The sequence below is a fragment of the Apus apus genome, chromosome 7, assembly GCF_020740795.1.
Source record: "Apus apus isolate bApuApu2 chromosome 7, bApuApu2.pri.cur, whole genome shotgun sequence".
In the NCBI taxonomy this organism is placed as follows: domain Eukaryota; kingdom Metazoa; phylum Chordata; class Aves; order Apodiformes; family Apodidae; genus Apus; species Apus apus.
The window spans coordinates 4,821,421-4,848,267 of NC_067288.1; the positions used below are offsets into that span (position 1 = coordinate 4,821,421).

The 26,847-nt window shown below is 53.2% G+C and overlaps 1 protein-coding gene and 1 long non-coding RNA gene across 3 annotated transcripts; one reads left to right on the plus strand and one right to left on the minus strand.

The window, feature by feature from the left end:
• The first annotated feature begins 5,022 nt into the window (after positions 1 to 5,022).
• LOC127386957 (uncharacterized) lies at positions 5,023 to 6,708 on the plus strand. Its single transcript, XR_007890021.1, has 3 exons — positions 5,023 to 5,377; positions 6,221 to 6,282; positions 6,479 to 6,708. It is a non-coding gene; the product is annotated as an uncharacterized LOC127386957 (long non-coding RNA).
• Positions 6,709 to 15,035: 8,327 nt separating this feature from the next.
• GLUL (glutamate-ammonia ligase) lies at positions 15,036 to 26,381 on the minus strand. 2 transcript variants are annotated; one of them, XM_051624713.1, is made up of 8 exons: positions 26,292 to 26,381; positions 25,653 to 25,863; positions 20,404 to 20,594; positions 18,978 to 19,139; positions 18,557 to 18,703; positions 17,941 to 18,068; positions 17,563 to 17,762; positions 15,036 to 16,792 (listed from the first exon to the last, which is right to left on the minus strand). In XM_051624713.1, the coding sequence occupies exons 2-8, from the start codon at positions 25,775 to 25,777 to the stop codon at positions 16,474 to 16,476; spliced, it is 1,272 nt and encodes a 423-aa protein (XP_051480673.1). In that variant the 5' UTR covers positions 25,778 to 25,863; positions 26,292 to 26,381; the 3' UTR covers positions 15,036 to 16,473. The 2 variants fall into 2 exon arrangements, with proteins under 2 accessions (XP_051480673.1, XP_051480674.1); XM_051624714.1 differs by lacking the exons at positions 25,653 to 25,863; positions 26,292 to 26,381 and adding an exon at positions 21,619 to 21,704.
• Between the last annotated feature and the right edge of the window lie 466 nt (positions 26,382 to 26,847).

Below are 26,847 nucleotides of genomic sequence, written 5' to 3' on the forward strand. Positions count from 1 at the left end.
AGAGCTCCTGCTACCACTCACTGCTTTGCTTCAACTACAGCCCCTCTTAAGACAGGTTGGGTTTGTGTGTCTAAACCTTTCTATTTTTATTCCAGATTTCTTTTTGAGATAGGCTGGAAAGGCTCCTGAGTTGCCACCAGGGCAAAGGTTTCCCTTGGATATATTCACACGTTGGGGAGGACAAACTACAAGATCTAACCTTGCAAAGACTCATGCACATCTTGGACTGGAGACACCTGCAACGTTCCTTCAGGGCAAGGGAAACAGCTTCAAGCTGAAAGTTAACCTACACCTCCTGTTTTGGTTTGGGTTGTGTTTTTTTTTTTTCTGGTGTGTATTTTTCTCTTGCAAGCAAAGAGCCAAACAAAGCACCTTGAATTCAATTTGGGGGGAAAAAAAAGCAAAAAAAAAAACAACCCAAAAAGCTTAAGACATAAGTGGTCAGCACAGTATCCACCCCAACTGGGCAGGCTCTGGAACCATGGGTGGTGAGTGCTGCTGTATAAAAACAGGGGGGAAAGAGAAAGGGAAGGGAAGGATGGGAAGAGGAAGAGCAGAGAGCTTCTGAAGGGCTGCCTTGATCACTCTGAAATTTCAGGTGGCCTCTCCCAGTGCCCAGCACTGTTGCCACATGGGGATGGATCAGTTCTGACCACGCGGGGCCTGGATCTCCGTCCCACACACAAGAACACCCTGTCCCCAGCCTCCCTGACAATCTGGGAGGGAACTCACTCTGATGCCATGGATATGAGTCATCTTGACGCTGACTTTTAACGTCAGCATCCCTTCCTGCAGCCTCCTCTGAGAGCCTCAGCCCTGCTGCAAGCTCAGCCTCTCCCATCACATCTGTATCTTGTTGTCCCCTTCCTCCACCAAACCCCCTCCCACCTTCCTCTGATTATAAATATCATGTAAGCCCATGCAATGAGCAGCCAGGCTCCTGTCAGCACCTATTATCTCCCTGCCTTAGCTGTGTCCTCAGGGAAGGGCTTAAAAATAAAGGCAGAAGGACGTTGCCCATGGGCAGGAATTTTCCATAGGGTGGGGATGGCCAAACCTGGTCATGCAAAGCAGGGCTCTGTCCTGCATCACCCACCAGCCCTGGAAGAGGCATCTGTGGCCACGAGCAGCCCCCTCCTGTGCTGCCTGAATCCCTCTGCCTGGGACACTGCCCAAAAAAGGTACCTTTCGTAGGCCAGTCAAACCGAAAACATCCCTGACCTCATCCCAGGGGGACAGGCTGCAATCTCCCACTTCATCCCACCAGGGCTGTTAGCTCACCTGGGACTCACTCAGCATGACCTTGGCATGGAGCTTCATCCATGAGAGGGTTTCTCATGGACACCTGTCTCTGGGACACGAGCAGAGGGGTGTGTCACTTGGTGATGGGTCTTCGTCCCATCAAGTTGCCTGCAGGGCTTTTAAGAGTCCAGTTTCACTGCTGTTCCTCAGGAGGAAGAGATGGGGACTGAGGGCTCTTCCAGAAGCAGAAGATGGGGATCAAGAGCTGTTTGAGATACATCTGAGAGACAAGACATCCTAACCTTTGCTGGGGGGACACTTCCTCACTGCAGCACGGGAGGAGCCAGCTCGAGCTGACGCAAACCAGCTGAAGAGCTGGCAGGGCAGCCCAAACCACTTCCCCCTGCCATGAGCAGCCAGATCCAGAGGGTTTCCAGAGGCAAAATGCACTGCCTGTTCCCCAGCCCTCTTCCCAGGTGGTAGCTGGCTGCCTCCAGCTCCCTGCCACTCCACATCTGGAAAGGAAGCATCCAGAGGAGACATGCTGGGCACTTCCCTCCTGCACATCTGGGAATCAAGAGCACTGCTTCATTGTGCTGGGACAGGGAGGGTTTTGCTGGGGGTTATTCCAAGCTGGCCTGGAGTCCAGGGAAAACAAAAGCTTTTTCCTTGCCAAAGGGAGGGTTGGCTAGAGGCAGGCACTAGAGACAAGGGCCAGGCTATTCTCTGGGCTTTCAAACGCTACCTTTTGGGGGTTAAATTTAGCCCTAGATTGGAATTTTGCAGCCATGGGGCCTTCTGGTGAGCCAGCATCATCACGGGCTCCAGCCAAGGTGCAGGCAGAGCAAACACCCTGCCTGTCCCACGGACTCAGCCCTGAGCCTCCAGCCCCAGCAGCAGTGTCCTTCCTGGGAAGACCTTTGGCTGAAACCACCCAGACGTGCTCTGGAGAGCAGCAAAGGCTGGGCAAGCCAGTCTGGTTGGAATAACAAGGTTTTTTGGCCATCCAGTCTGCACTGGGACAAAGGAAGGTGCTTGTAAATTTTTCTCACCTCTTCAGGAAGACGACCAGCTTGGCTGCAGAGGACTTTCCAGAAGCAATGGAGATGTCAGGTGTTGAGAGCTCTGACCATGTCCTGTGTCACTTCCTGAGGCAGCAGAAAGTCATCATGGCTTTTGGCCTCTTGTACTCCAGCCCTTGGGCTTTAGGATGCCTGGGAAAGGAGCCAATTTCCATTATTGAACCATTCTTGAAAAGAACTTTCCATTTTTTTCAACCATTATTGAAATCCGTTTCCCCCACCTGAACCCCCAGAGCATGGTAATGAAGAAGTAAAAAAAAAAGCCTTATTTGCAGGTCTCCCCTCTACATTTAGACCCCCAGGTGCAATAGCCAAGCTTTTTTGTTTGCTTTTCCTCCCAAAATACAGGAAAATACAGGGCCCTGTCACCCCCCTGCTGCCCAGCTCTGTGGCCTCTGCTTGAGTTGGCCACCAGAGTGAAAGCAGACAAATAAAAAATCAGGGGGGACTGCCTTTTTCTGCTGGAGTTCTGCAAACAATTAATAGGGCCTTGTCCTTTGGATGAACCTGGTTTGATAAAGATCCTATTCGTATTCCAGTGGTTCCTTGAGAACAGAATGTTGAATGCAAGCGAGCAAGCCAGCCCTACTCCTGCAAAGGGAATGTGCCAGCAGGGCTTGTACAGCTGGGAAAAGAGGGATGTTCCCAGCTTTCAAGGTTTTGCTGCACAAATCCAGTGGTGCATGGGAAGGACCCTATAAATAGAGGTGGGAGGGACAGGGAATGGTGGGATATTGCTTGGCTAGAATGTGACACATGGTGATTTCATACAGCAGCTCTCCTTGCAACTGCTTTCCTCAAAAAGCTATTCCAGCCCCAAATCCAGAGCTCTGGATTTCTTCAGAGCTGCTGGACGTGACCACTGGCTGATAAGCACTGGAGCAGGATGCAGCTGAGGAGCCAACCTTACCTGCAATCACACCTAAGAACAGGAGCACCACAACAGATCTTCTTTCCAACGAATGGACTAAAAAAATTGCAAATCTCTTTATACACAAATGAGAGAATAATGCAAGCAGCCAAACACACAATTCATTGGCTTATTAAAACCCAGGGAAAGCTGATCCTCTCTGCACCCAGCTCCCTAGGGATGAACTGAGTCCCACTGTCGCAAGGTTCAAATGCTGCAGGGATGCACAGAAACCTTGTTGAGCACAGCAGGTCTCCAGAAAACACAAAGATAGCTTTGTCTGGAGTACACCCACCTTCTTTTTTTTAAATATTAATTCTGGCTCCAAGATAAATACATCACGGACACGGAAATAGGTGCTTCTCTCTAGTAAAGGAACAGTAAACACACACTGCCATGCACAGGCTAGGAAGAGCAGCAACCTGGCCAGCTTCACATTGAAAAACTTGTCCTGTGACAAAAGGGAACCCCGTGCCAGTGTAAGGAGAATTAAATGGATTCAAGGATTTGCTTCAGCGTATGGTTTGCTAAGCTTGGGGCTCATCAAGGACAAAGCTGCCTGCTGCAGCAGAGCTGTAACAGATGTAATCTGCTGCAGCTAAACTGATCCTGAAGACCTGGGGGAATACAGGTTAGCTCTATTTAAATCAGCTCAGTTGCTCTTACAGTCCCCACCTCTTCCCTAGCAAGTGCTTTTTGCTTTTAACAACTTTTATTGCTTCCTTTCCACGGCTGAGTCCTTGCCACAACAGATTCAGCACTGTCAGAGGTGCTCACATCTCGTGTGAGTCTGTTCCAAAGAGCAGCTGTGGAGGTGCTGCAGGTGATCTGATTCCACTGACCTGCAGAAACCAGCCCACTGCTGAATCAAGTGCTACCGAGAAGTAAGAGGTGGTTGCTCAGAAAACCCCTGGGGAGCAGATCCAAGCTTCACTGAGTCTTTTTCCCCACAGAGCCCCCCTGATGGTGCCCTAGGGTGGGCTTCTCTTGGAGATGGACTTGCTGGTGGAAGCACAGTACTAAATCCAAAAGGAGAACTAGCAAACTACAGGCAGAACAAGAACATTCTGCAGTTTTTATTGTCCCCAAGTCCTGTCTTTGCTTTCAGTTTGCAGGAATCCTTGGTATTTTTGCAAAGGCTCCTTTGACCTTGGTAAAAGGGAAGTTTTTTTCTGGCCACAAAGCACCACCCCCTCTCACTTCTACATGGTTATACACGTACATGCAGCAACTCTCCGGGTTTTTACCTCCCCATTAATTCCTAGAGATGGGAGAACAGCCCTTCCTGGATGCCATCTGGTTCCACAAGAACTTTTTAAACCCGGGAGAGGGGGGGGAAAAAAAAAAACCCACTTGAAACGAGCAATCAGCCGGGAAACACAACCAAAAACCAACACGAAACGCGCGACACCCAGAAAGAAAACAACACCCAAAACAAAACCACAGCCACAGATGCCTTGAGCTCATCCCGTGGCTGAGGGGAAGAGGAGGCAGAGAGCCAAGCCAGGCCTCTGACACAGGCTGCATCCCCTGGGTGAGGATGGTGGTTGGGAGAGCAGCCCAGCTCAGCTCCCTGCCTCCAATCACGCCGCCAGCAGCTCGAGTTGCTATGGCCCTCAGGTCTGAACCTTTGGAAATTAGGTAAAAGGTCTGAACACGAAGCTTTGGTGTTTTGTGGGGTTGGTTGGTTTTTTTGTGTGTGTGTTTTGTATTTTTTCCTCCTCCCCCTCGGCAGCGGTGCCCCTTGCCTAGCACAATCCTTCTTCCTGCTGAGCTCTAGGAGGAAAAGCAGCTGGGATGAAGAATTAACTCTCCCGGCCCCAGGGGCTTTCCAAAACACCAACAGCATGGTGGGGGTGCAGGAGCAGATCCTGCTTCCCCCCCTGCCCTGTGGTGATCCACCAGAGAAAACAGACGTGCATCAGGATGGATGCATTCTCTCCTACCCCCCCCCCCCAAAAAAAAAGGGGATGGATTTTGAATAGGTTTCATGCTGGTGGAACAAGCTCCTTGGAAATCCCAGGAGATGGGATTTTTTTTTCCACCCCTTGGGGTAGCATTTGGCATTTCTAGAAGTGCATCCTACCCCCGGAGGGATTCCTCCCGTTCCAGAGCAGAGGGTACAGTCCTGACACCCATGCAGGTGGGTCCCCCCGAGCGTGGCTCTGGGTGGGGGAGGTTGGTTTGGTACAGGCTGCAACAAGGGCACCTCTGGTCATGGTCAGAGCCATGGGTGCTCGTCCTGCTCCCAGAGGCACCCTGCTTGTGCCCACTTGCTCTGCACCACACAGACATGCCTGCAGCCCCCTGCCCACCAGGACCACACCAGACACCTCACTGATGTACCTCAAGAGGCCACTGTCCTGCTGGCTATAAACCTCTCCCAGGAGGGCTGGGAAGGAAGGTGCTGATCCCATCGGCAGGTTCAGGGGTTGCCCCATCTGAGCCTTGTTATGCTGCAGCTGTGAGCGAGGCTGCATCTGCAGGGGAGAGAGCAGCTACCACTGAGTTTGGGCTGGGGGAAGCTCGTGGCTGCTCAGCCAGCCTCACCCAAACCTCTCATCTGGGTAGCGAGCCAGGGATCTCACTGGCCCGGGGCCAGGCAGCTCTGCAGGGCAGGGGAACTGCCACAAAGGCATCTTTGTTTCTCCTGCCTGCTTGCTGCTTCACCCCGGCCCTGGTGTGACACCTATGAGATGGAGTCATCTTTCCACCAAAACCCCTCAGCAGCATTTCCTGGATGCAGAGTCACCGCGGCAGGGTCAGGTTCATCCCTCCCTTCCCCCAGGCACCAACCCAGGATCACAACTGGGAACCATCAAGGCAGGATACAGCTGCTTTTTGCTCAACCTGCTTTTTGCATTAATCCTTCCTGGAGCAACTCCCACCCCAACCTGTCTCCCTAAGAGCCAGGCTCACCTCCCACCCTGCATCTTGGGGTGAGAAGCTCTGGAAATCACTCTGTATTTTATCTTATCTCTTTCAGCCTTGTTTACATAGAAAAGTGAAGATGGATAAACTACAGGTGTCAAGTCCTGAAAGTTTGAGGTAAAGAAATTATCTTCTCATAAGACAGCTAGGAAAACCCCAAAGAGATGCTGGCCCAAACCCATCTTAGGTCTGAGATGGAGCAAGAGATCTTCACACCAAAGCCAGAGAAGGAGCAGAGCTAGCCTACTGTACCTACTTTGAAGCTGGCCACATCTCTGCTTACATATTTCTTGTTTTCCTTCCCTTGTGCCAGGGGGTTGCCTGGTTTTCCTCCAGCAACCCAGGATGCCCAACACAAGTGTTACCTGTCCTGACAAACGCTGCCCTGCCCGTGGCCTGAAACCAGCCCAGCAGCCACAACAATGCTACTGCTGCTCAGAAAGCACAGCCTGCCTTCCTGCAGATGATCTCATTCAGAAATAAATCTCTGTTCCACACAAGGGCTAGATTTAGCTACAGCAAAACATGACCACTTTTAGAATATCTTTGTGTTCTTTGTTGGCGCCCTCAACTCCCTGCTTAGGAGAAGCCCACCCTGGAAAAGAAATAATGCCCTTGGATATCAAACATCTGCAGCTCCTATCAAACATCAGCTGGGGGCATTGAATAGGAAAGCAGATGCCCATCAGTGGAGGACTTTGCTGCCTGAGTATTGCTTGGCTGCTCTCAGCAGCTGAGCTGAGTCAGGATGGAAGCTCATACCTCCCCCACCAGAATGAGCTCCTGAGGCAGCCAGCTCCTGGCTGTCCCCATCTCTGTCCCAAGCCCAGGAGAGCAGCAGGAGCCAAGCTGGAGCCCAGCAGGATTGTGCACCATCCAGCTGTTCCAATCCCAGGCTGCTCTGGCACTCTGGGAGGTAGCAATAAACATAATATTCCTTGCAAACTGCCTTTGATCTCAATATAGTTGGAATGCTAAAAACACATCTTTACGCCTCGCTTCTAAGCACAGAGCTGCTTTGCAGAGCAGTGTCCTGCTATGCCACCTGCAAAATTGTACCATACTGAAAAAAAAACCCAAACCCCAAAAACCCCTAAGCAAGGGCTGAACACTGTGTGCTGGCATGGAGCAAACCACAGGCACTGGTTCCTGCAGTGGGGGAGAAGCTCCTTCCACGCGGCCACGCTCCGCTGACCTCCCCGCCAAGTTAATAATTTCGGGGCTCCTGCTGACAGCAGGCTGCAGAATCCCTTTGCCTGGCCTTATTCCTCAGCAGTCCCTGGTCCTCAACCTCTGGGAACACCTCCCCCCCCCATCCTGTGTCTTGCCACCCCCATGGGAATCCACAGCCAGCTGGGGCTGGGACCACCGGGCTGGCCCCTCCGCGAGCATCCTGCAAACCACAGGACCACAGGCAGGCAGGAGGTTGAACTGGGAGCCTGTTCAGAAGCCTGGTTAGATGGCTCTGGTGGCCCTGCCCTAGCAAAGTCAGGAACAGGAGCCAGGGCTCTCTGTGACCAACAAGGATGACTCAGCTGCTCAGGGCAGTAATCCAGGCAGCAAGGAGGGATGCACCTTGCCTGAATCCCACTCCAGTCAGAGCAGTGGCCTCAACTCAGGCCAGGCTGTAATTCTGGATGCATCATCCTGCCTGAAGTCTCACACAGGGATGGCCAAGCACAGCATCCTTTAGCTCCTGGTTCCAACAGCCCTGCTACGTGGTGGCAGGCAATTAAATAGCATCTCATTTCCCCCTAGGCCAAGCAAAACAATATTCCTCCCCATCACTGCAAGAAAGAAGAGATGGGAAAGATGCAGGGTGGAGCAAAAAGTAATGAGGTGCCTTCCCCTCCTTCAATTCTCTCTTGCCACATAGGGTTTAATGGTTGGAAAGCAATCTGAGATCAGCAGATGTCAACAGCACTGGAGAAGCTCACCCGTGCAAGTGGGACATGAGCCCAGCACATCCAACCAACCCCAGAAGATGGAGCAGAGATGTGCACTGCAACAAACCCTGCACAGCTCCTAGTAAAGAGAAACCAAGCCAGGCAGAAAAAGCCCTCCAGGGCCATGATTTATTCATATTTATCCACTGCTCCCATCACTGCCATTTCCACTAGCTGCTGTGTTGAGGGCACATCCACCCTGCTCTAGAGGAGCAACCACAGTCCCCACGAGTGGCAAGGCTGGGACAGAGACATTTGTTGTTTCAACGAGGGGCAGAAGGAAGTGCAAAGCAGAGGAAAATCTCTGATGGTAGCAGAACACAGTAGAGACAGTGCCTCTGACAGTCAAAGGTCCCTTCAGTTCCTCAGAACTATGATCCAAATCTCTGCACATAACAGAAAAGGGCTCTGACGAGGAGCTGGGTGCAACAAAGCAAAGCAAAACAAAACAATATTGGGTTTTTTTTTTAATGGAGAAAGGTTGGATGTTTTCTCATTACCCGAATATAACAAATGGCCCAAAGGAAAACACAAATGAACAAACAAAAAAACCCAACAAAACCAAAACAGAACAAAACCCCAAACCAACAAACCCCATCTCTCATCTGAAGACGCTCCTTCCCCTCCAACTCCTCTCAACCTTCTCCACTCCCTTCTCCCCCACATCCTTCTTGACCCACTGGGCAGAGAGAGCAGAGGGACAGGAGGGTTGGCTGAGAGCACGAGGCAGGGCTGGTACGAGGGAGTCCAGCATGTCCTGGGGGGCAGGAGCACAGAGCTGCTGTGCCAGAAGAACATGAGGACATCCCTGCCAGTGCCAGGGATGGGTCAGTGGTGCCCACGGGCACAGCCGCTCCTGCTTTCTCTGCTTTCCACACCACTGACATTCCAAACAAGCTGTTCCCAAGCCCAGAGGAAGGGCTTGTGCCTGCCCCACAGAACCTGGCAGAGAGAAGCACAGTGTATCTCTCAGGACAAGCACATGGTGCTGTGGAGGCTCCTCAGAAGGGCTGGATGTTTTGGCAGGGCTGGTGCTGTTGCAGCATGTCCAGGCAGAGCCGAGCAGCACACACGTGCTCCAGCCACAGAAGAGTCTCTTTTTTGTTTTGTTTACTGGTTTTTTCCCCCCATGCTTTGGAAGAGGAAGTAACCAACTCCAAGTGCTCAGAGACTTCCTCACAAAAGCAAAATCCCATTGGGCAGCAGCTGCTGCCTAACTGGGCAGCCGAGCTCCTCATCCTCCAGCTCCAACAGACACTACTAACCCCACAGGTGACTACTGTGTCTCTACAAAGAGCACTTCTCCTCCCCCCAAAACCCCCAAAGGCTCGGCCTGGGAGCCCAGTTCAAAGCTGGCATAAAGCAGATCAGTGCTGAGGTCAAACAGAACGACACCAATCTCCACCAGCCACAGATCTGGCCCGACTTCGCTAAGAGCACTTGATCTCCTCCCAGGATGCTGCCAGCTGTTTGAAATACAGCTGCTGCCCCTCAACAGTGCAAGAAAAAAGGCCTGACATGATTCATAAGGACAAGTATTGCAGCCTTTGCTTTAGATTTCATGGGAGCAGTGGCCACAGGCTGGATAGGAGTGGGAATCTCTGGGTGTTTCAGCTAAACTGTCACCAGCTCTCACCCAAGATGTCCCGTGACACCAGTGCTCTGCAGAGCCCACCTGGCATCACCATCTTCCCCCACCTCAACTTTGCACAGAGATTTCTAGAAGTTTCACCGAGACCAGATCTTCTAGCAGAAGCTCCTACCCACCAGCTTCAGGACCTTCTCCAGCACAAGGGCCCCCAGCAAACCCAGGCTGCCTCTTTACAAGACACAGCGTGGAGATGCACTGTCTTTTGTTTTTGTTGACTCCTGCCTACCCACACACAGGCTCAAATTTATCTGAGTTATATTCTACTCTACCCTGGGCAGAGAAGCTGGTGGGAGTAGGGTTTGCCATCCATGAGCTCTACAGCTCACACTTTGAGAGTACAACAGCACTGCTGCCAACTCTCTTCCATGAAAAGAGAGACTCAATGACCCAGATGAAATATCCCAGGTGTTCAGGACAATAACCAGGACGTTTCCATGGCACAGGCTGCTAGCAAGACACAAACCTTTAGGATGCTCTTTGGTCCCAAACCACCACCCGTGGAACCTTCCTGGCTCCTGATCTGGTACATGGGGCACATCCACAAACCAGTGCCAGAGACCACCTCCTTCCCCAGCCAGCTTCAAGAGCAGCTTTCTTTATCCTAGAAAGATTACAGATATAAAAGCTTGCATGCCACAGCCATCTCTTAATGAAAAGCTTCCTCACAGGTCCACTGCCCATGGTGACAGTGTCACCCGTTGATCACTGGCAGGGTTATTTGCCAGAAGGGAAGGCATCTGTGTTAGAGTGAAAGGATTTTAAAGAGTGGATGGAGATCACAAAGAAAGGTGGAAAAAAAAATGGAGCCAGTTAATCACCCTGCATATGTCTGGGTGGAAAATTATCTGTATTTCAGAGCAGGCACATAGTTTTCAGTGATTCAGCCAGCTGAAACCCTGGCATCCAAGTTTCAGAGGCAGGCTAAGCCCATCTCTAAAGCTCAGCTGCTCCTGGGCAGCTTCCTAAATGGAAACAGCATCCAGACAACACATCTCTGGGCATGGCTGTTCCCACCTCGAGCTTGGTGCCTTTCTCAGGATCCTCTGAACCTGGAGAGGGGTTGAGCAGATTGTTTCTTATGATCAAAACAAATTCAGTCCTTGTAATTTACCAAATACCTGCTGGCCAGGATGCTCTCCAGAATCCCACAGGTTCAGCTCAGTGGGGGAGGAGGATCCTATTCACTTGGTTTTCTGGTATTTTAGGCATTTTGGGCAAGCTCTGGCTCAGGACAGAAGCAGCTGGGCAATTCAGCCAGCCTCTCAGCATCTCCTTGACCCATATGGATGGGCTTGAGCCACCCAGCTTTGTGATGAGAAAAAAACAGCCCAAACCTATACCCATTTAATAATTCTTATTTTAGCAGCATCTGTGGCACTGGGGAAAGCTGCCAGCAAAAACTGTGGAGTCTAGTGCCTCATCCACCCACAGAATGTGAAAACACACAGCGAGACATTCCTGCTGTCAGCTTCACCTCAAACCCAAGTGGAGGAAGAGGAGCTTCCCTTCTGAACCTGTGTGGTCCATGCTCAGCCAAATGGGATCCTGAAGATCACCAATTCTGAGCACAGGGGCTGAAGGCAACTTACTCAGGCTGCTGGGGAGCCAACAAACACCCTGCCAACCACTCGGGGTGGTGCCACAGGATCTCCAGAGCTTCCCCAGGTCCTTGGTGGGATGTCCTGCAGACACAGCATCCTGGGAGGGCAGTCAGGTGGGACAGACAGAGAAGCTGTTGGCACCACCGTGGTCTTCCTCAGGCTCTGCAACCTCCCTGCTTTCCACGCCAGCCAGGCAACCCACCTTTGCTAGGCTTTTTGGGCTAGAACTGCAGAAGTCTGCACTTCCATTTTCTTCTCCCCCCAGCCTTTCTGAGCCAGTACAGCCCAAGCCACAGGGCATGGAGAATTCAACAACAAGGGGAGAAGAGGAAGGTCCCGAGGTCTGGTGGTGCATGTCTGGGCCAAGGAAAGGGCTTGCTAAGAGGAGTCGGGGGCACAACCTGTTGCTGAAGGCAAAGAAGGGCTCTGGCACAAACAAGCTGGCTCCACCTGGGGCAAGGGATTAGAAACCTCAGCACGGCCCTCCTCCCATTCCACCCAGCAAACCAACTGTGGCTGGAGGCAGGGATTAAACCCAGCAGCAGAGGAATGCGGATCCCTCCAGAGTCCAAGTTGGCACCACATCCCCACTCAAGACACTCTTTACATAATGCAGGTTACGAAAGCAGAAGAGCCAAGTCGTGCCAGCCCGTGGCCAGGACAGAGAGGGGGGGAAAAAGAACATTTTTGGCTGAGGTGAAGCCTGAGCTGCTCCCCCCAACCCCCCAGTGCAGCAGCCTGGCAGCATCTCACCAGGGAAGGGAGGAAAGCAGCAGTGGTGGAGAAGGCTTAGGAGAGGCAAAGGCCCCAGGCCTCCTACAAGGCTGTTAAAAACTGCAGTCCTGGTGCTCATTCTGGAGACACAATGTGGATTTCCTCCCCCAGGCCCCCCTCTGCCCACTGGGTCTCTCCCCATCCAGGCAGGTTCCTGCCGAGATCAACCCATGCAGGCTCCATGTGCAAGGTCACAGCAGGTTTTGGGGGTTAATCCACAGAAGAACCCAGCACCACATATCATTCCTTCCAAACACAGGCCAGACACCTCCAGGAGCAGCTATGAGAGGCTCTGGTCCACAGCATCTCCCACTGGGAATGGAGACCCTGGAGGTGCTTCAGTGCAGGGAACGACAGGGCTGGGGGTGCCCAGAGTCCTTCTCTGCATGTTCTCATCAAAGGCCATTGCATAATAGAGGGGGGGACATTCCCAAAACACCCAGCACTGGATCAGATCAGAGTCACAAGGAGCAAACTGAGATCACCATTTCTTCATGAAGCAAGTGATATCTTTGTTCATCCAGATGTGTTATAACTCAATGACTGATGTTCCACAAGATACTCATCTCTCCAGGCCACAAATCCTGCAGATGGCCTGGCCCCTTCATTAGCAAGCAAAGAGTCAGGACTCAATGTAGAAGCCACAAGAGCCAGCACAGTAAAACCAGGTACTGCACGTAGGTGGTCAGTGCCAGCTGAAGAGCCAGGAGAACTGCTGGTGAGGGAAAGACCCACTTGGGAGCCACCCCAAGTCTGACCCTGCATCCAGCTGGCTGAGGAAGCCAGGCAGACCTAAGGAGACCTCCCCTTCCAAGATCTCCCACTTGTTTCCTAAGCAGCTGTCCTCAGTTTAATCAGGAACTGAACAAGTGGGATGAAATCCCAGCTCAGCTGAAGCTGAAATAGTGACGTCTGTGATGGCAGGATTCCCCTCCTGGCTCCACCAACTCTTTCACCTGGGTCACAGGAAGCTACCAACCAGCCACACTAGACCTGTTCCCAGCAGACTAGGCTCCAACACTTTTCCAGAGCATGCCCTGGCCTCCTTCAAGAGGGCAAAGGACCTCCATCCCCACTCCTGCAACTCTGCACCAGCTCACACCACAACCAATGAACGTCAAGTCTAGATCTCAGCTGGGATGTCCTGAACACCACACTGGAGGAGCTGCTGGACCTCCAGGAGGCATTTCAAGAGAGCAAAGCAGGGCTGCTCTGATGACATGAGGTTCAAACACAAACAGAGGCTCTTGCAGAGCTCTGCAAATCACCCCCTCTACAGCCTGCATCTGGCTGCATCTCAGACCACCCCTTCCCATCCTCCACAGGCAGAAGGAGACACAGGGCAGTCACAGGGGCCAACATCAACATCCCAGGAAAAGGGAAAAACACACTCTCCGAGAAATAAAAACAACTTTGCCTAGAGACAAGAAGTGCTGCTCACACCCCTCCCCATCCCCCAGGTAATGGCATCCAACAGAGAGCTCAGCAGAACCTTACTCACCTAAGACTGGCTGATTTCTCTTCCAGAAGCTGTGGTCCAAGTAGGGCTGGAGGCTGTGAAAAGATGCAAAGGCTGACCTGCCAAAAAGGGTCATCTAGGAAGATCAGATAGTGTTAAAACACACACACACAGAGTATGGTATCTGGATACTGGAGCAGCATCAGGGCAGTCTGAATGAGTAGAAGAAACCCAACCACACACCCCCGATCCATCAGGCTTTTCAGGAAGAGAAAAGCCTTGGTGTCCTCACAGGAATTAGGCTGGCACAGCCCATTGTTAAGAGCTGCTGCAAGTGTTATCTTGAGTAGCTCATCTGCTGCAGGCTCTGTTTGAAGGGATCTGTGGCTCATCTTATTTTGATTGCCTTAAAATTCAGTTATGGGGAAAAGCCTGACGTGTGAGTAGATATATTAATTGGTTTGGAGCAGCCTTGTCTCCCAAGCTGATGCTTGATTAAAAGGGAGAGAAACCAACAGGCACTTCAAAAAGCTGGTGCTATTTTTGACTGCCTGGTTAAGAGTGGTTCCTGATGCTCTGATGTGTCTGGCAAACACTTTGGGACCCATAAATTGCATTTTCTTGCATTCAGTGAATATTTCTATATCATTTCTTATGCTTTAAGGGTGTGTGACTAAGCAAAGAGATCTGCTTCCTCCTGAAAGGCTAAGATTAAAAGTAAAAATGTTTTCTAGAAAGACAGAAGCAGTAAATTCAGCTGCTGAAGATTTTGGGCTCGATTTGCAAGAGTTCCACAGCCTTGAAGTGAGGCCTCTCTACCTGCATGGTTGGGAAATGGTGTTTAGGTTACATCAAAGGAGGCTTTAGGGGAAAAGTCAGAAAACAATGTCTAAAGGAAAAGAGGGATTTTTTTTTTCCTCTTCTAATTCATGATAATATTTTTACATACATTTTTAATAACCACCCACCTTGCTTACTTTTCTAAATGCCTGGTTTTCTATCAAAGGTGAATGAGCAGCATTTTCTCCCCAGGGAGAGAGGAAGGAAGGGACCTCTTCCACAAAGCCCATTTTTTTGCATGAAGTCTGCTGGAGTTTTATTTTCTGTGGGACTTCTCCATCCTGTAGGACTTGTGTGGAGGAGGCTGAGGACAAACACCCGTGCTCACCCCTTAATCCTCCCTGTGGACACTTTGCAAGTCCCCTTCCCATACCAAGAGAACCCACTCCAGACACAGCTGGACCATCACTCACCAGAGCATCCACAACCACCTACAAAACCCCGTTTTCTGAAGAGCACACATGGATTGCAAGGTCCCTGCCCCACAAACAAAAAGCCAAATCCTACCCCCTCTCAGGGTTTCTCTTCAATTGCTGAAGGCAACACACCTAGAAGAGAAGCTGCCAGGATCAATCACAGAGAAGAGGCAGAAGTCAGAATTAAGGTTTTGTTCTTTTTCTCTTTTTTTTTTTTTTTATTACAAAAAAAGGATCTATTTGGAAGAAGTCCAAACGCAACGGAATAAAACTGGCACCATCCAAGATACCCAAGTATAAAATCCTGGAACCCCCTAGCATCACCTGGGAGGTGTCAGGGCTAGCCAGGAAGGACGGGGTGACCTTTCCCTTCTCCTAGCTCCCCCTCACAGCCAGGTGACAGGCAACCCGAGAGTCAGGACACAACAGTGACATCAACAGTCTCTGCAGAACCATTCCGTTTTAGAAACTAAGAACATTATGGAAAAAAGTCATCTAAAACTTCTTCTCTGTTTTTTTGCCTTTATCAAAAGCCCTGCTTTAGTGACACGCTAGCCCTGCTGCAAAGGTAACACACCCACAGCTCTGTCCAGAACACAGTTGACCCGTCAACTTCTAGTCCAGGACACCTTCCTCCTGTTGATCTACATGCTCGTGAGCACCTTGCAGCTGCTCGAGTTACAGTGAGAAATGCTTCTCTGGGCCTCCCAGGGCTGGGAACCACCTCCTGCAAACTGCACTCTGCACTGAAACAAATCTCATCCCAGTCTCCTCCACAGAGCCCTCCCAGCTCCCCCCTCAGTCCCACCTGGAAGCCCTCCAACAGCATCTTCAAGAGCTCTGCCTGCTCTAGCCAGGTGAGTCATTGGAACCTCATCTCTTTTTGTTTTAAAAAAACAAAAAAAAAAACAAAAAACAAAAAAATGACTTTCATATATAACTTTTTTTGTTTGTTTTTATATTTAAATAGAAAAATACTACTTCACTCTGTGTTATGAACCAGAGACCAGCTGACTTCCAGTGACAGAACCAGGAGTTCTCCTCAATGCTCCTGCACTGAGCTCAATGCCAGAAGATTCCCACAACCTCAGAGTGGCCAGAGGGTGAAGATCTCCCCATCACACCACCCAGGCAGGAGCTTGCAGGGCTCCACCACGGCTCCCATCTTCCCTTCTCCACAGAAAGGCACCAACCTTCAGAGAACCACGAGTCTGCAGAGAACCAGCAGCGGGGCTAACACCCCCAATTTTACTCTTGGGGAAGTCAGCTCTAGTTTTAAGCTTGCCACTCGCCTTCTGGCTTTTTGTGTGCCGTCTGTCCCTGGAAGCCACTGGGTCCCACCAGGTGTACGCATGAATTAGACAAAAAAAAAAAAATAAACAAGTGGTTAAAAGTTCTCTAACACCCTCTCCTCCTCTCGTCTTCCGAAGAGTCAATGACAAACAGACATGGATAAAACTAAATCCGCCTTCCTCCCCACCTCAAGACAACAAGAGTTACTGGGACACAAAATGTGTTATCTTGTACCCTCGGGATTACATCTAGAAGGGAAGTTTAGGGGTGCGGGGAGCACGGTGGGGGTGGGGGGGTGGGGAAGGCGGCGTCTGTGGGCACAGTCTGCTTAGTTCTTGTACTCGAAGGGCTCGTCCCCGGTTTCGTTGAGGAGACACGTGCGAACCAGGGCCTCTGTCACAGCGTAGGGGTCACAGTTGGCGGAGGGCCGGCGGTCCTCAAAGTAGCCTCTCTTCTCGTGGCCCACGTTCCTGGGAATGCGGATGCTGGCGCCGCGGTTGGCCACGCCGGCGGAGAACTCGTTGATGTTGGACGTCTCGTGGAAGCCCGTCAGGCGCCTGGCATTGTCCAGCCCCCCTTTGGGGTCGTAGGCACGGATGTGGTACTGGTGCCGTTTGCTCAGCTTCTCGATGGCCTCTTCGATGTGCCTGCAAAAAGGCAGCGAGGAAGGGGGGAAGAGGCGGTGAGCGCCTGACGGGTGTGGCACCAGCATCCAAGTGGCAGCAGCTCCGTGGGGAAGCCGATGCCCTAACCACCCACTTTTCTGCTCATGTCATCACAAGAGCTTCTCTCCACTCCTGACCCAGGCTGATTCTTGGAAAAAGATCCTCGTGGCCTCCAAAGATCCCTCTCAAGAGTGCTGTGTATGGGACACCCCCCCACTTGACCCATAGCCAAAGCCCACAGACACGTCTGCCTGGGGGACCTGCTCTCAGAAGGAAGGTACTTTAACACACAAGTTGCTATTTGGGAAGCTCACATGGTCACGGGTTGGCTCATTATCTCAGGGCATCGCCAAGATGAAGGCCAGAAGAAAAAAAAACAGCTGCCAGGATGAATCCCTTCACAGAGCTGCACTGCAACAGCCTTCCCTGCCTGCACTCAGCACATCGGTCTCATTTGGGCTTTACATCTCCAGGATCTTCCAAGAAAACATGACATTTTCTTCCACTGACTGGCCTAGCAAGTGGTCTTTCGTCATGGTTATAAAAAAATTAAATGAAAGGCCTATGCAGGCTTTGTCTGCTGCACTGGTAGATCAAGAAAGGCTCAGGACACAAAACCAAGCACTAGAGTGGTATCTCCCATGTCATCAAAAGCTCTGCAAAAAGCTTCCTGCTACCAACCAAGTCCAACCTGCTGCTTAGCAAAGAGATAGTCTATGAAAAAAAAAAAAACAAACAACAAACCAACTTACTTAAGACCTCCTTCTTCCCTCATGCTCTTGGTGCTGAAGTTGGTGTGGCAGCCAGCACCGTTCCAGTTCCCAGGGATGGGTTTGGGATCGAAGGACACAATGACACCAAAGTCTTCACACACCCGATGGAGAATGAAGCGTGCAATCCAGAGGTGGTCCCCCATCTCAATCCCTTCGCATGGTCCCACCTGGAACTCCCACTACAAGGAGGAGGAGTCAGTGGCTCAGTGACACTCAAGAGCAAGACACCTCCCACCCGCTTACGCTCCAGTTGTTCATAAAACGACTTGGCTCAGAGCCAAGAAGGTCCCCCTGCCTGGGATTATTTTTTTTTTCCCTGTACTCTCTTGTTCCACAAGGCACCTAAAACCAATTTACCTGGGCTGGCATCACTTCTGCATTGGTTCCTCCAATTTTCACACCAGCATAAAGGCACGCTCGGTAATGGGCCTCCACGATGTCCCTGCCATAGGCTTTGTCTGCCCCGACCCCACAGTAGTAAGGACCTGCAATGGCACAGGTGGAGAACATGGGGAACGTTAGTTTCCAGCAGGAAAAAGTTTGAATTCAGCAAAGACTGAGCACACACACACACACAGAAGAACTCTCTGAAGGCCTGGGATGTGTGGAAAAGCCCCAAAGTCTGTTTTTCAGGGAAGCACTAGCAGAGCAGAGCACTGACACAAAGCAAGTCCCTCTGAGCTTGTGCTCTGTCATGCTGGGCAAAACCTTAAATCATTTGCAGACCAAAAAAAACAAACACACAGCAAAATTTAAGATGTGGCAAATCCTCATCTTAGCCTTTCTATAACCATCTTGGTTTCATGGGATGTTTTTTGCCAATATCCCACTTGCTACTGTCCACCTTCAGCTCTAGAAACACCTCGAATCACTCATCTTGCCTGAAGCACTTAGGCTGCATCATAGGGATTATAGTTCAAACATGGCATTAAGGACTCCTGACTTGGTCCAGCACAGACTCCCGAGAGGTTACCTTGGGGTCCAGGGAAGCCATTGGAAGGCCAGCCAAATGGATGTCCATCTGTCCCCAGAAGAGTGTACTCTTGCTCCATCCCAAACCAGGGGTGCTGGTTGGACACCATATCCATAATCCGCCTGCAAGTGTATCGGAGATTTGACTCTAGAACAGAAAATCAACACGAGGTTTATTAGCATCTCCACCTCCATTCCCCATCTGCATTTTTATTGAGAGTTTGTGTCCAAGAAGCACTAGTGAAGAACCCCAGGACCAGCCCTTTCTCCCCCACCAGCACTTTGTTTGCCTTTTACTTTCAGGGCAGGGATTATTTCAGTGTCATGCACGACACCAAGGGCACGAAGAGCATTATATAGCTCTTCCTTTCCTCTCCCCAGAAACACCACCTCCACCAGGAGGAGGGAGAAGGTCCATTCACCTGCAGACTGGCGGTTGTACTTGAAGACCTCACAGAGAACTAGTTTGTTGGGATCCTTGCGAAAAGGGTCCCGGAACATGGCAGCAGGTCGCAGGTACATGTCACTGTTGGAGCCTTCAGACTGGTAAGTGCTGGAGCCATCAAAATTCCACTCTGGGAGATCTGGAGCAAGAGGGAGGAACAAGCCACAGTCACCGAGGGTCCCTGGTCACCTGGAGAATGGGGTCTGCCCTCCAGTATTACAGAAATATATAGAAAACAGGCCTACACGAGGTTTAATCCCAGCTCGGCAGATTTTGTTCCAAATGGGAGAAACAGAAGAAAAGAAAAAACACACCAAAAAAAACCCCAGCAAACAAGCCACAAAACAAGCAAAAAACAGGGGAGTGTAACTCCCCAGCCACCCTGGACAACACAAGGAGCTGGGCTGCTGGCCAAGGCAGCAAGCAAACCAAGCAGCACTGAGGATGTTTCCCATGTCGCAACAACCGCCAGGACAAGCAGAGCACCCAGTCCCCTCGCAGGGGTGGGCTAGGCAGGCTGGGGGGAGGCACAGCAGGAGGGATCTTCAGCCTGCAGGAAGAAGGGGAGCCACGAAACGCCCTCACGGCAGCAGCAGGGCCCGGAGAAGGTGGGAAAGCAAATCGTATAGAGGTGGAGTCTCCAAGGGAGAAGTACGGCCAGCTTGGCCCCCCTCGTGCACTGCCCCCCAGGTCAAAGCACAGCAGGATCAGTGGTGAACTCCACCCAGGCAGTGTTATCTCCTCCATAGCCTGGGGGGAAAAGCAGGAGGATGGGAAGCAGAAAAACTGAGAAGGAGCTGTGCCAACCATTCCCTCCTTAGAGGGGAAAGGAGAGAAGGAAAAAAAAAAAGGAAGAAAAAAAAAAAAAAAAGGAGAGATAATTCTGCTCAGTCACACACAGTATTTTCATTTCATAACTGTCTCCAGCCAGCACCATGGCAACCTGGGGAAAATCCTAATGCTATTATTGTGTAAGCTGGGACTGTTTGTTCTGAGGGACACAAGCTCTTAATTACACCGGATAGCTCCATTCTTCCCCCTCCACTTTCTTCTGCCAAACTACTTCCGGCCAAAACGAGGACTCGAGAGTGGATGGATCGCCGAGACCCTGCCAACAGCCCCCAGCCCCTGCCAACAGCCCCCTCCACAGCAGGGCAGTGCCAAGGACCTGCTCCCAACCCCATGCATCTCACTGGAAGTCCACGTCTGCAGAGCTGGGAACATCCCCCCCCCACCCAGGGTTTCTAGGGAAGGATGAGGAGGGGGTGACTAGCAGTGTCTTCTCCCAGATACCATCCTTCTGCCACGGAAAGGGAGAAGTTGGACCCTTCCTCCAGCACCGCCAAGCACAGCTGCTTCCTCCACCCAGCAAGGGGTTGGGAATCCCGCATCGACCCTCTCACCTTCAATGCTCTTGGGCTCGTGGTCCAGCGTGCGGGTTTTGCAGCGGAGGTGCTCCCCGGTCCCATCGATCCATATGTACATAGCCTGGACCTTCTCCCCCTGGGGCAGCTTCATGTACATGTGCTTGATAGCTTTGCTCAGGTGGGAGCTCGCCGAGGTGGCCATGGCTGCAGACCGGACGAAGGGGTTCCTGCAGGGAGAACACAAACCCCAACCCCAACTGTCAGTCCTTTCCCTGGTCTCCCAGATTTTTCAACCCCCCCCGCCCCCCAGCCTCGCAGGAGCAGGAGACAGCTCGGCCATGGGGTTGGCTGCCACCTCCAGCAGTCCCGTGCTGGTCTGCCGGCAGAAAACACAGCAGCTCCAGCAGATGCAGGAAAGCCCTGCTCCACAAGCAATGCCTTCCAAGTGTCCCACGGACACCTCAATTCCTAGCCACACTCTGCCAATAAACTAGGTCTTACCCACCAAGTAACAGCCTTCAACAAAGTGCTCCTCAGCCTAGCTGTGAACTTTTCACCTCCAGGCTCGCCACAGCTCCCGAGCCAGGCCAGCGCGCAAGGAGAAGCTCAGCTGGGGCTTCCTTAATATCCTTGCTCCAGGGAAGTGGGGTTCAGCCTTTCTCAGACCAGCTGAAGCCACACAAGCCTTGCTCAGGATACAAGGCAGCCCAAGCAACCCCGGCAGCGATGTCGGGGCTGGTCTCGGACGGTCAGAGAGCATCCCCAGCCAGCCCGGAGCCAAGCTCCCGGGAAGGAGGAATCCTAGCCGGGTCCCACACGCCTTTAGAGGAGCTTGGAAATCTGAAGTGACACGGAAAGTCACTCCAGCTCCCACCTCCCCCCAGCTCTGCCCGGACCCCACGTCGGGGGGGGCTGCTCCCCGCTTCCCCGCCGAGCGAGGAGGAAAAGCAGCGGCTGCAACACCCCGGTGAGGAACAACAAACGCGAGAAGCATCGTGCTTCCCGGAGAAAACACGGGCTGCCTTTCCGTCTCCCGAGAAAGAAAAGAAAAAAAAAAAAAAAACAACCCGACAAAACAGAGCAGGATTTTTTCCCCCTTAGAAGCTCTGCCCGCTCCGGCAGCCAGCGGGGAGCGCACGGCGGAGCTGCTCCCCCCCTCCCCAGCCCCGCGGGGCTCCGGGCGGGGGAAAGGTGCGGGGCAAAAGGTGCGGGGATAGCCCCTCAGCCCCGGGGGAAGGGCTCCCCGGTTACCTGGGCTCGGCGCAGGCTGCGGGCGGGCGCGGGGCTCCCACGCTCGGCTCCGGGGGCCGCGCCCGCCGCCATTTTATGGCCCCGCAGCGCCGGCCCCGCCGCACCGATTGGGCAGGACAGGGCCGGGAGCGGGGCTGGGGGGGGGACACGGGGCCACCGCTCCTCCTCCCTCCTCCTCCTCCGGCAGCGAGGCCGGCCTGCCCCGTCTTTCCTCCACACCCCCCCCCCCCGCATCACCTCCCAATTCTCCCGAGAACGGGAGGGAAACCCCCCCCCCCCCCGCTTCGCCCCGCATCGAAGGAGGGTGAAGGGGGTCGTGAAGGTTTCTTCAGGTCTTTTTGTTGTGTTTTTTTTTTCGCAACTCTCCCGGCTCCCCCTCTCGCCCCCCCCCCCCCCCCCCAAAAAAAAAGAAAAATGAACCCTCCTCTTGGCACAGCTCTGGGCAAGCGGCGTCGGGAGCTGATCCAGGGCTTTCCGCGGGCGTTTACATTAGCGGCTGCCTTTGCATAACTCGAGGGGATGGAAATCAGCCGCCCCAGGGTAAACAGGGCAGCGGGGAGAGAGGAACAGGAGCCCCCCCAGTCCCCCAACCCAAGCCCTGTGCTCTGGCTTGGCGCACATGGGGGTGTTGTGGTTTTTTTTTTGGGGGGGGCGGAACAGGCAGTGCCTCTACAGTGCCCCGGTTTGCCCCTCAGAACAGGTAACAGCCCCCAGCAGCACCTGGATTCGGAGCCAAGACCCCCCAGGCCAGGGCACAGGATCAGGCAGTGCCACAGGAGGGAGGAAGGCTCCCCCAGCCCCACCGTGGGAGCAGGGAGCACCCCCTTCGGAGGCAGCCGGGGTGGCAAGGGGCACCCAGTAAAAGCGCAGGCACTGGCCAGTATTTTTCCACCCCAGCAGCTCGCTGGTTGTCCCGTCCCCTCTGCTCAGCCCTCTGCACCTCCCAGCCCGGCCCCGAGGGGTGGGAGAGCGATGCCAGCACCAGCAGCAAGACCTGCACACGCTTGTGGGCACGCACAGGTAGCAGGCCAAGCACACACCATCCACATGCCTGCCTGGGGGGGACAGGAGCCTGGGCTGCCCCATGCCAGCCTCCAGCTGGGGAGAAAGTGGCCAGGGAGAGCTCGATCCTCAGCTGGGAGAAGGTGGAAGTGCTGGCTCAGGCCTTACCTTGATTTATTGCCCCATCTCAAGAGCCAGGTCCCCACCCTTCTCTCCAGGTTCAACCCAGCTCATTCTTTACCAGCCACAAGTGGGGGTTAATCCCCCGAGGCTGTCCAGGACACGGTGCTTTTCACCTCCTTGAATTGCTTGGGTAAGGCAGAGCCACCAAGCAAGACAAACAGAAACTGCCTTCCCCCACTATCCCAGTTCCTGCACTTTCTAGAGCAAAGGTTTCCAGGCAGAACCACTGTGTTTTACCTATAGAAATTAGCTCAGGATCTTATATTCAAACCAAGTTCAGTTGAGGTCACCTGAATCTTAACAGTTCAGCCGAAGCAAAAGGAGGCAGGAGCCAGTGCCGAGACCCAGTCAGGCCAGGAGAGACCCAAAATAGCTCCAATAAAGGGGATCTGTCAAGCTGCAGGACACGTAAAGCTGCGTCCAACCCTTTTCCCTAAGTTTGCAGAGTGGGTTTGTTGAATCGGGACACGGACAGCTCCAAATTCTTGGAAATGTCCTTGGTCCCTGCAAATTTCCTAGTAACTTCTGGGCCACCAGAGCTGCCTGCAAACCAGCCCAGAGCATTTCTGGGTGGAAGTCCCTGTGGTGTGACCCTTGCCCCACCCGAGCAGCTCCGCTTTTCACCTGCTGAGCTCCGAAGAACCCTGAAGGGAAGTAGGGACCAAAGGCAGCTTGCAATGGGAACACCCCCTCCCTGTCCCACACTGGCTATCGACACCCCCCCCCCCGGGGAGAGACCCCCACCGTGGGCAAGAGTTTCATGCCTGGAGTGAGAAGATGTCATTCCCCTACCCTACGGGAAGTTTGGAGGCAATCTCATGCCCTCACCCTGCCCCGGCTTATCCTGCACAACATGTTTACGAGCCAGCAGAGAAGCGCCGGGCGCTGCAGCCGCGGGGCCGGCGCCCTCTCCCGGGAAGCTGGGGGGGGGGAAGAGAGGTGGGAAGCGGCCCTTCCCCGGCTCGTAGGGCTCAGAGCAGCTTGTTTACCGCCTGCCCTTCCCCTCCTCCCCTTGCAGGCTGCCGGGTGTGTTTTTTTGGGAAGCACAGCCCAGGCGGTGCCTTCGCCCAGCTGCGTGCTCCAGTGACCCTTATTGTCCCCACTTCAACCAGACAAAAAAAAAAAAAACACCTCATCGGGGAGCGATGCCAACAGGTGACACCTCCCAGGAGTGGATTTAACTCAGCCTTCAAAGGGACCCGGCCCGAAAAGCCCAGCACGCTGGCCAGAGACAATGCCCCGCTCCAGGGGCGAGTCCCAGCTGGCACGTTTTTCTTTTTTTCCCTCCTGTTAATTCGTGGGAACACCTTTATTTGCCTGCCCCAGCACTTCCCGCCGCCACGGTTTATACCCTGCAAGAATCGCCAGGGTTGGGAAGCTGGGACAGTCAGTCAGGGCTGGACTTTGCAGCCTTCTGCTTCCAAGGAAGCGATGCCAACCGGGCAGGGACAGCACACAGCGAGGTTCCTGGTCCCCTCCCAGGAGAGGTCTGGGGACAGGGCAGTCGAGGCTCTGACAGGTAGCCTGAGACGTGCCCTTTTTTATGTGTGCCCAGCCTGATCCCACCCTGGCACTTTTTTTTTCTGATCCCAGCCAAGAGGCAGCAACGAGGGGCCATGACTTCCCTCCCCACCAGGCCTTGCTGGGGCTGCTGCAACCCATCCCTGTTCATATGCCCCCCTCATTCCTGTCCTGGTGTCCTCTCCATCCCAATCCTCATGTCTTTCCCAACCCTGTCCCTGTGTCCCCCTAATCCCTGGCATCATGTCCCACTTAGGTGCCCCTGGGCAGCTTGCTCTTAGCACAGGGCTAAGAGCCAGCCCACCTGGCTGCTGGGACCCCCTGAAAGTACAGACTCATAAATTTGGGAATGCCTTAAAAAGCAGAATTGTCACTCCACAGGGAAATTTTAAAAAAAGAGAGGTAACTCGAGGGTTAAAAAGGCAGGATATGAAACTTCCCTGGGGCAGCTGGTCACTGGCTTTGCTGTGGGCTCTTTCCCAGCACCTCGGGGCCATCTCAAAGGGTGCAGACCCTGCAGCTGCAGAGCTGGCCACCCCCAGGGTTCTCAACCCCAAAAGACTGCTGACCTGGTCTGTTCAGCCCAGGTTACCCATTTGCCTTTCACCAACACTGGGAGAATAAAAATAAAAAATACCTTACATAGAAATTAATGGTTTCTTTTTTAAACAGAGTTGTGACATGGGGAGGAGGAATGATCCATTAACAAAGTGGACTTCTCAGATCCCAGGAGAAGGCCTGATGAACCCAAAATGCTCCAGCCCCTAGCAATGGCACAGTTGGGAGGGAGAAGGGATGAGCAGAGAGAGAATCATGGAACCATAGAATGGTTTGGGTTGGAAGGGAGACCTTTAAAATTCCTTGAGTCCAACCCCTCTGCAGTGAGCAGGAACATCTTCAGCATCTCTCCTCTTCCTGTACCCAACGGTTAAGACATTCCCAAATCCAGATATGCCATTTTCAGACCCATCCAGGAAAGCACTTTGGGTTGCAAAGCCCCACCTGAGTAACTGAAGCACACCCAGGTGAGAACAGACACGGGCTGGGTGTCCTGCTGGTGCGTGGCCTCCACTGCTGGGCCCAGCTGCCTTGGCTTGGACCCACCATGGCCTGCCCACCACCCCCAGGAACCTGGGCTGTGGAGGGACTCACACAGTGGATGTGCAGCCCCTTCTACCCCTGATTAGCAAGGGCTGGAAAACGAACTGAACGCCTTCGGCAAGGCGAGCGAGCGCTTCACTAACGAGTTGCCCTGATGAGACTCAAATGGCCAGCTGAGGATGGGGAGCTTGTTGCTGTCTGTGCTGGCAGGGGTGGGGGACACTGACCTTGTGCAAGCAGCGGTGGCCGACCGGTCTCCCCGGGGGAGGCTGACGAAACCCCCCAAGGCAGGGAGGCGGTAGCTGCTGGCCCGATACGTGAGCAAACATTGCAGGCTCCGCAGCAAGCCCATGCTCCCTTTGAAGATGCTGCCAGGGTCAAGGGTAGCCAAGGGCTGGTGGCCAGAGGGACTTTTGGAGGCAGAGCAGATCAGCTGGGCTGCACAGAAGGGCAATTTAGGAAAGCAAATGAATAAATAAAAACGTGCAGAGGCTCACGCAGAGGGGTGGGGGAAGCTCCCTCCCCACGCAGCTCAGCTGCAATGCTCACCCCTGATGCATTTTGGTGAAGAGGGGCCTTGAGAACACAGCAGCCAGGAAAGCACACACCCCCACCCCAACATTATGGTGCAACACCATCCCAACCCCCAGGCTGGCTGCTCTCACCTCCCTCTCCATTCCTTCTCACAACCACCTTCGTGCCCAATGCCCACCTTGGCACCCCTCTCAGGCAAACCATGGCATTGCTTTGCCCTCCCAGCAGCCCCCCCCACACACACACACCGAGGGGGGCTCTTTGCAGCGGGGGCCATCCCCACCACCAGGCTCAGGGCTGTTGGGGCAGCAACCCCAGCAGGCAGCACTTACCTCTCGCCGCCTCTGCCCCAGACCTTGCACGGAGGGCCAAGCGCCTTCAGCTGAGTGGGGGCCACCACCGAGGAGCACGTGCTCGCCTTCAAAAGCCGCCCGGGGAAGCTGGAAGATGAGAACGTCAGGGGCAGGCGGGATTTGAGACCTAGAAATTGCTTGGCTCAGTTTGCTCTGTACAAGGGTGGAGAATATCCCCGGGAACGCTCAGCGCATGCCTTTCCCTGCAGTTGGAAATCGGTCACAGTGTGCACTGGCAGGATGGTTTTTTTTTGTTATTTGTGTGTGTCTTTTTTTATTAGCAATGTTCATGCTGCTCAATGCACTCCCAGCTGGGTCAGGGCTGTGTTAGCTGTGGCTGGCAGATTCATTTCAGCTTCATCCATACACTCCATAGCCCCGTCAGCGAGAGCGCAGACATCCCCAAAGCGCTGCCCGAGCGGATTCGGGCCTGACACTGTAAATCATAAAAGGTAACTAGCAAAGGGCTGTTGTCGGTCTCCTTTCCCTGTGGCTGAATTAGGTCCCTGTCCTGCTACGGCCAAGACTTAACCAG

What these genes read in the sequence shown, in the direction of transcription:
- GLUL (XM_051624713.1), bottom strand. Translation starts at nt 25,777, where the DNA reads ATGGGCTTGCTGCGGAGCCTGCAATGTTTGCTCACGTATCGGGCCAGC. An exon ending in GCCACCGCTGCTTGCACAAG is followed by an intron (nt 20,595 to 25,652) that starts GTCAGTGTCCCC and finishes TTCTCCCTGCAG; the next exon opens with GAACCCCTTCGTCCGGTCTG. An exon ending in AGGGAAGAAGGAGGTCTTAA is followed by an intron (nt 16,793 to 17,562) that starts GTAAGTTGGTTT and finishes GCCTTTTTGCAG; the next exon opens with GCACATCGAAGAGGCCATCG.